An 8,410-nucleotide genomic window follows, 5' to 3' on the forward strand; every position below is an offset into this window, starting at 1 on the left:
TTTTTTTTTTTTTTTTTTTTTTTTTTTTTTTTTTTTAATTTTATGTATAATTTTTATAAGTCTGGAAAATTTGGTAGTATGAATGCAGGAAGACACTGGCAGATAGTAGAAAGCGCATTAGAGGGAGATTTGCGAGAAATGAAGAAGCTGAGAATAGTAACTCGACTAGCTCACCGATAGAGACGTGGAGCTGCTACGACAATGCCATGGCCGAGGACGATGCCTCTTGGACAACCTTTCTTGATTCTTACTCTCTTAACTTCGTTCCTTGATTTACATGATCCTCCCGAATCTTACTTTTTTTTTTCTTATTGTACCTTAAAACGTTCGAACCTCTATCTTGTAATTGTTTGAATTGAAAGAAAAACAAAACAAGCAGAAGTACTTTTATTTTAGTTGTAAAATCACTTAATGAAGATTGAGTTATCAACTTTTACGATGAGGTAAACATCTTTCAACCTGTTCTTCAATGTTGTTTAACTTTGCAGTGACACAACTTTCACGACTTTACTGAATATCATTACAACATGCGTGCTAGTAAAACTCAGAAAAAGTAACGTGTGTAACTCTGACATTATAATCTATGTTCAAGAAAAATGAAAGAGACTTTTCATAAATAATAAGGAAACCAAATTACATTTCTAACTCGATACAATGTTTTTAAACATAAAATAAATTCAATACGACCCGAACAAATTAATACAAAACTTCAAGTCAAAATAGATTGGAGCGATCCTATATTTAGCCTCCAAGATATTTTTGTAGGGATTACGTGAACGAGAATAAATTATGCTGAAATAACTTTACATTGGATCTCACTTGAATCGACTCATCTATCCTCTTGAGGAGAAATTTGGTTTCAAACCCGGGTTCAAACAGGAGAAGTACGCCATGCTAATGTGCCTTAGATGATCCACATCTCAGGGTCAGGTGCTGATGAGCACATTGAACTATCCATGTGGTTGAGAGCCCTCACAGCTCAGGCACAACGACGCAATTATCAAGGGCGCGCTCTACCACTGAGCTAATAGCCCGTCGTGCGGGCCTCCCGCTATGTCAAAAGCGAGAGAAACCCCATCCCTCTCTTTCCTTTTTTCGCCCCCATGTCGCCACACGGGAGGGACATGGAGATGTAAAAAAGGAGATCCTATCAACTTGTTCCGACCTAGGATAATAAGCTCATGAGCTTAGTCTTACTTCACCGTCGAGAAACGAAAGAAGACTTCCATCTCCATGGTTAATGCAGACGTAACTCGCTTCTTTTTGGGCGTGAAGCAGTGTCAAAGTGTTGATATTTGGAGATAGTTTTCACTATTAGAAGCACTTCAAGACAGTTAGATAACATGATCATATTTAAGAGATGTAAAGGAATGTCAGAGTAGGTATAACAACTCACCCCCTTCTAACAAATATGGTCCACTTGTTATATATCGTTATCAGCCTCACAATTTTTAAACGCATCTATTAAAAAGAGGTTTTCACATTTTTATAAAGAATGTTTCGTTTCCTTCACCAACTAATGTGGGATCTCACAAAAGGTGTTAATCTTCGCATGATTCTAAATTATACTAAAATTAAGAATGATTTAAAATTTTTCTCCACATGTGAAATCTGTTCGAGGCAGCAAAGCCCCACCAACAGCCCTTCAACTATAAACAATATCCTATAAATAAAATAAAATAAAATATTTATAAAAGTAAATAAATAATAAATATGTTAATATTTTATAAGAATCACTAGAAAGACCGAAAGTTGATATCATGTTACTGAATCATAGCACTGAAAAATTAATAAGAACACAGCTTTAGACAAAGGCTACTTGGAGATGAACTTTAAAGGATGTGGCCGGCGGCGGCGGCGGTGGGCCGCCCAGTGTCCCTTAATGGCTTCTTCTTTTACAATTCAAAATCAGAAATGGGTACAGGAAACCCACTCCCATTTGTTTGGTTTTCTTTACTCATTGCATCATAATTAAATCCTAAGGTTTGTGCTTAGAACAGGATCTAGCTCGGCTAATTTTCATTTTTTAATAGCTAAATACTTTAAGGCTTTACTAAATTATATCTTTTAGACTTCAAAATAATTTCAATTAGGTTGTAGAATATGAAAATTTATTAATCAACGTTCCTTTATGTTTCTTCGTGGTTTAGATAGATTCTTTACTTTTGTAAAACTATTCAAAATCAAGAATCATGTCATATAAGTTTATGAATAACAAATTTTAACATTACGTAAAAGCACTTTTAGTGTTAGTTTTTATTCGAAGCATTTAGATACCGTAGAGATCATGTATCAATACTTGAGTACGAACAAATAAAATCAAAATGCGGGTGTGTTATGGCACTTTCTATAAAGAGAGTATGATTTTTCTTATAAAATTGGAGCGGTATATGATACACTAAATGAGAAAGTTCATTAAAGAAGGTATAAGTTACAAATATTTACGAGAGTAAGAATAGAAGATCGTTCTATGCTACAAGATTCGTCTACATACAACGTGTTGGATCTGTTGGATCAAACGAATGCCCTACGCATCGTTAGAAATCAAAATTTGTACAACATGTTGGATCAAACTAATGCACTATGCATCATTAGAAATAAAAATTTATCCCAACCGCATTTCAAGATGTATGATAGGCATTATTGCTTACCTACACAAAGATATGATTTCAACACAACCAATATAATAAAAACATCAAATGCAACACTTTTCTTTTCATTCATTTATTGAATTTTTGATTCTACCCTCTTGTTTTTCAAATTGGTAAGAAATAATTAAGATTTTTAAATCTGATATCAAAATAAAATTTAAACATTATGCAAGAGGCACTAATAAAAGAATGAAATTCACTTGAATTATGTAACAAAAAAACAGATCCTTCATCAATATTCAGTAATTGGGGAGTTGGGTAAATCATGTTCTTATGAACGAAAACAATGTAAGTTCACTCCGCCACAACAGCCTAAGAAATAATGTTGATGAAAAATGTGAGTTAAAGAAATGGCAGAGTCGTAAAACAAGACCCACTCATTTCTCTACCGCAAATACTACCCCTTCCTTCGTTTTCACTTTTTCAGAAACATGAACTCTAAAGTTTCTCCACTCTCTTGTCATTCATGAATTCAAATCCCGTTGATCATACCTTCCAATGTGTTTAGTCTGATTTCTGCTTCAACAATCTGCTGCTCGGGCGAGATGTCCTCAACCCGCTTGTAAGCCTTCCCACGAATTTCAAGATCTCATCGATTAAGATCACAGGCAATGCCACAGCCAGAACCAAGAGCCATTCGTTCAAGGAGAGGGGGACAATGCCGAAAATTGGGGCGAGGAATGGCACATAGAGGATCAAGAAATGCAAGCCAAATGAAACAGACATGGCGAGGAGCAGCCACGGGTTAACCCATGGGGGCATTATGAACAAGCTTCCATCCTCTGAGAGGGCATTGAGGGAATTGAACATCTCAATGGCGACCAAAACGGAGAGTGAGAGAGTTGAAGCCTTGATCTTGCCTGAACGGAAGTAGTCGCATGGATCTGAATCGAAGCTGAAGACTTGGTCCCCAGCCATGAAAGGCGACACAGTAAACCCTTCCCAAGTCGGGCACTGATCCCAGTTTGCGAGCTGAGAGTATGAGACCAGACTGTGACCATCTCCGGACAGGTCAATACCCATGAACGAAGCATGTGTATACCAAATAATAAATACTCCTACAGTTGCTATCCCTACGTAAAGTCCAATAACCTGTGGAACAAGGTAAGAATATAGATTTTAATCTGGTAGGATGTACAAACCGATATCATTTGGTACGAAATGATGGCATTATTATACAGTTAGGTATAGTTAAGGAAGAGAATGCGCAAATACCAAATAGCGGAACAAAATCCAGGCTGTGATCAACGAGTCATCACTTCTTCTAGGCGGTTTCTTCATTATATTGGTGTCGGGTGGATTAAATCCCAATGCAGTAGCTGGAGGTCCATCTGTAACGAGATTAACCCAGAGAAGCTGAACAGGGATCATCCCTTCGGGAATACCCAGTGCTGCTGTCAAAAAAATCGACGCAACCTCGCCGATGTTTGAGGAAATCATGTACCTACAATAATTTTTGGCATTTGAAAGCCACGGTGAAAACTGGAATCCTATGAAGACGGCTGAATTTGATTTCAGAATAATTCTATGGGTTACCTGTGGGCGTTGAAACTATAATTGAAAACAGGCACGCTTGCTCGAGACATTCATATTTTATGGCAGAAACACAAATGACCAACAACTAATGTCCAAAGGCGTACTACTACATAATCAACGAAAATGGATGAATTCTTGCTTAAGTGGAAGAAAAACCTGATAAATGCCTTCATATTGTCGTAAATGGATCTGCCTTCACCAACTGCTGCAACTATTGTACTAAAATTGTCATCTGCCAGAACCATGTCGGAGGCTTCCTTCGCAACCTGAAAAAATAAATTCCATGTGGCCAAATGTTAAAGACAGAGACACGCCCGTTTTAAAAATATAATCAGTGGCAGTTGATAATTCAAATCATGCATGTGACCAGACTCTCAAAACTGGCTGAGAAAATAAATTACTCAGCACAAAGCGAATATGATTGAGAATTTTTAACAATCCTAACTGGGGTTGAGAAGAAGGAATGTCACGAATTTTCCCAAAAGAAGAGAAGAGAAAGAATGCACGGTATGTATGACACATCCAGCAACTTATTTGGATTCTTTTTCACAGAAAAGATGCATCGAAGTAGGTACCTCTGTCCCAGCAATGCCCATCGCAATCCCAATATCAGCCAACTTCAAAGCAGGTGCATCATTGACTCCATCTCCTGTCATGGCAACAACTTCACCATCTTCCTTGAGCAATCTTACTATCTCTTGTTTATGTCTTGGCTCAGCCCTTGAGAAAAGAAGTCCTCTATCTTGTCTTAAATGGGATTTTTGATCCTCCCGGCTCATTGCCATGAACTCTTTTCCGGTTAAACTTCTGGAACTTATAGCTTCACGTTGTCCAAATACACCAATTTCTCGACATACAGCTTCAGCTGTGTTCTGGTTGTCCCCTGTGATAACCATGACACGAATACCAGCAGCTTTACAGTCTTCGATAGCTTGATGAACCTCTTTTCGGGGAGGATCCTATAAAAATAAATGGTGATGCAAACTCAAGTCAAATTAAAAACTAAAAAGACTCACTTTGCTTATAATTACAAAATATTATAGATGAACTAAATAAACGATAAACACACTGAGGCACTCACCCTTAATCCAACAAAGCCAGCAAAAATAAGATTACTTTCAATTGTAGAGTAATTGGACGGGTCAAGTAAAAGCCGATGTGCTGGATGTTCTTCGTCACCACTATTGTAAGTGGAAAATTCTGGAAGGTTTTCCTTGTATGCAAAACCTAAACACCTTAATGCACTTGATGACATCTCACGCAAGTAACTTAAGAGGTGGGTTTTTGAGTCTGAGTCCAACTTCACAATAGATCCATCAATAAGTTGAATAAATGAACTCCGTTCCAAAAGATTTTCAACAGCACCCTGCCACAAGTTCAGTCAAGCACCATCTTAACCAATGTTAATTAACATATCACAGTGAGAAGAAATATGTGTGTCTATGAAGTAGTGAAGAAAATAATAAGAAAGAAAAGGAGATTACAATTACATGGAATTACTTAACAATGTAGAAACTAACTTCGAGAATATCAGAATATACCTTCACGAGTAATGACTTCTTTCCTGAGCTAGCATTTGTAATAACTCCCATTGATTTACGATCTCGGTCAAACTCTAGAGTAGCAATGCGTTGCTCGTTCTTATTCCAAACGTCGCAGCATCCTTGTCAATCACATTACCATTTCAGAAACATGTCAGTAGGGAGATGCACAAGAAAGAAAATGAGACAATAATAACGTCAAATACTTACGCAGGACATCCCCAATGGAAGCTGATGTGGAGTCATATCCTTCAGGAAGACCCATCTTTTCCACAAGAACCTGAATATGCAGATATATGCCAGATAAAATGAATCAGTACAAAAGCTACATAGATTACTCAATTTGTTGGCATCTTCCCTTGGCTTCATGCATCATTACTAAGTATATCAGCGATGTTCCTACTTTATCATCGGGCATATCAATAGAACATAAAGAAACCCTATCAGAATGTAAAACATTACGAACTACACCAACCTCCCCATCACTGTTAATAATATGAAAAAATAATGTATAAGGGGATACTTGGGGGATACATAAAGAAGAATTGAAGCTTCCCAGCTATTTCAGATTCTGTATTTGGTAATGAATTTAGCTAGTTATAATTTGTCTGCCCAGGCCAGTCATTTTCAGTTCTAAAAATAAAAGCCTTTTAGCTTTCAGGGTCATGCATGCCTAGTCACCCTTAGATCACACCCAACAGAATACTATAAGAAAATTCTAAATATCATTTAGGAACTTTTTTTGCTTAATATGACTGCTGTCAGAATTAAGGGAGGAGACAATAGCTGTGTGACATAAAATCATTGCATCAAAAGATCATGAGATTATTTGATCATCACCTTCAATGCTGCTTCAGTAGGCATTCCATTCACAACAAAATGATGACCAGATTTTTCAACAACTGCATCATTACAGACAGCGGCAATCTTTGCCAACATTTGCAGATTAGCATCCAGTTGACCTCCAAGCCAACCAATTATTTTTCCATCAGAAGGATCATATGTAGTCCCTTCCACATCAAAGGCTCGCAGAGTACCAACACGAGAACCGAGAGCCACAATTTTCGCTACAGCCATCTGATTAGTTGTTAGTGTACCTGTCTTATCAGAACATATCACAGTTGTACAGCCAAGAGTTTCAACACTGGGAAGCTTCCGAACAAGAGCATTCTTTTGGGCCATTTTCCGAGTGCCAAGTGCCAAGCATGTAGTTATGACTGCAGGCAAACCTTCAGGAATTGCAGCTACAGCCAATGCCACAGCAATCTCAAAGTAATACGTACATTTCTCAAATGAGAACTTGAAATTTGCTGGCCACCCATCAACATATTCCCAAGTGAGGAAGTATTTGACATTAATAAGCCAAACTAGAGCACAGATCACTCCAATTATTGCTGTTAAAAGCTCTCCAAACTCATTCAACTTCTTCTTCAATGGTGTATCATCTTCACTCTGGGATGCTTCTTGTATCTGAGAATGAACCTGTCCTAGTTCAGTGCTCATCCCTGTCTGGGTAACAAGGAAAATACAATTTCCATTGACAACTGTTGTCCCTGCAAAAACCATACACTTTTTCCCTTGTATGTCTGTATCTTCTGGCACAGCCTTAGCAGTCTTGCTCACCGCTTCGCTCTCACCAGTCAAGGACCCCTGCTCAACCCGAAAAGTTGAGCTGATTAACCGCAATACTCGCATGTCAGCAGGCACCTTATCCCCAACTCTGAGTTCAACTATATCACCAGGAACAATGTCCTTGGAAACAATTGAAACGCGTTTACCATTTCGTATTACTGAAGCCTGTTCAGACTGAATTTCTTTAAGAGCTTCCAATGCTTTCTCAGCATTGTTCTCTTGCCAAATGCCAACAATGGCATTGACAATCAATATCAAGAAAATAACTATAGGCTCCACAAATGCTGTAATCTCCATCTCACCTCCTTCCTCACCATCATACCACGCAAGAACAAAAGATACAACTGCTGCAGCTAATAGAATCCTAACTAGTGTATCATTAAATTGTTCCAAAACTAGTTTAAAGATTGATGTACCCTCATGCTTCTCCAATTCATTGGAACCGTAGATCTTTCTCTGTTTCTCAACCTCCTCAGAAGATAATCCGAGATCAGGGTTCACCTGGTACTTCTCTAGGCATTCTCGAACATCCGTGGCCCAGGCAGGATAAGTTTCGTTATTCGAGATGTTAGCAGCAAAAGGTTCCTTTTTCCCATAGTTTTCCCCGTCTCCACCCATTTAGATTAGCGAACAGATTGGATGGAAAAAGAAATCAAATAGAAGATCAATTTAGCCTGCAAATCAGGGGAAGAAGAAGAATAGATCATTGAGACAAAATCCAACGCAACCAAAAACAAACCAATGAACAAAAGTTCCAAAACTACAAAATCAAACACCCGACACTCGGTTTAATCCACCAAGAATTCAAGAAAGACGTAGGTAATTCAACACCAACAACCCACCCACTTTATATATCCTACTCAAACTCGACAGAAAATAATAAACAAATCAGTCCAATTGAATCAAAGTTAAAACCGTTATGCCTCAGATCCGTAAGAATCTACAATATCCTCTCCTTACCAAATCGTCGATAAGAAAACAAGATCAAAACAATAAACGAAATCAAATAAAGTCGAGAGAAACAAAACAAAAAAAAAAAAAAAAAAAAAA

At 37.8% G+C, this 8,410-nt stretch overlaps 2 protein-coding genes across 2 annotated transcripts in view; one reads left to right on the forward strand and one right to left on the reverse strand.

Annotated features, from left to right (window-relative positions):
- The window catches only part of LOC111492912 (zinc finger protein CONSTANS-LIKE 4-like), a 1,145-nt gene extending 775 nt beyond the window's left edge, over positions 1–370 (forward strand). The window contains exon 2 of the mRNA XM_023142419.1: positions 78–370. Within this exon, the coding sequence (XP_022998187.1) occupies positions 78–272 (195 nt within the window). The 3' untranslated portion in view covers positions 273–370. The remainder of the gene's footprint in view (positions 1–77) is intronic.
- A 2,460-nt stretch (positions 371–2,830) lies between these two features.
- Positions 2,831–8,410, reverse strand: part of LOC111492712 (calcium-transporting ATPase 1, endoplasmic reticulum-type-like) — a 6,088-nt gene continuing 508 nt past the window's right edge. The window contains exons 2-9 of the mRNA XM_023142128.1: positions 6,569–8,034; positions 5,939–6,008; positions 5,729–5,850; positions 5,269–5,553; positions 4,763–5,146; positions 4,344–4,453; positions 3,867–4,095; positions 2,831–3,743 (exon numbers count right to left, since the gene is read on the reverse strand). Coding sequence (XP_022997896.1) covers positions 3,156–3,743; positions 3,867–4,095; positions 4,344–4,453; positions 4,763–5,146; positions 5,269–5,553; positions 5,729–5,850; positions 5,939–6,008; positions 6,569–7,978 — 3,198 coding nt within the window. The 5' untranslated portion in view covers positions 7,979–8,034 and the 3' untranslated portion in view covers positions 2,831–3,155. The remainder of the gene's footprint in view (positions 3,744–3,866; positions 4,096–4,343; positions 4,454–4,762; positions 5,147–5,268; positions 5,554–5,728; positions 5,851–5,938; positions 6,009–6,568; positions 8,035–8,410) is intronic.

This window comes from Cucurbita maxima, unplaced genomic scaffold, assembly GCF_002738345.1.
Source record: "Cucurbita maxima cultivar Rimu unplaced genomic scaffold, Cmax_1.0 Cma_Scf00018, whole genome shotgun sequence".
Lineage (NCBI taxonomy): Eukaryota > Viridiplantae > Streptophyta > Magnoliopsida > Cucurbitales > Cucurbitaceae > Cucurbita > Cucurbita maxima.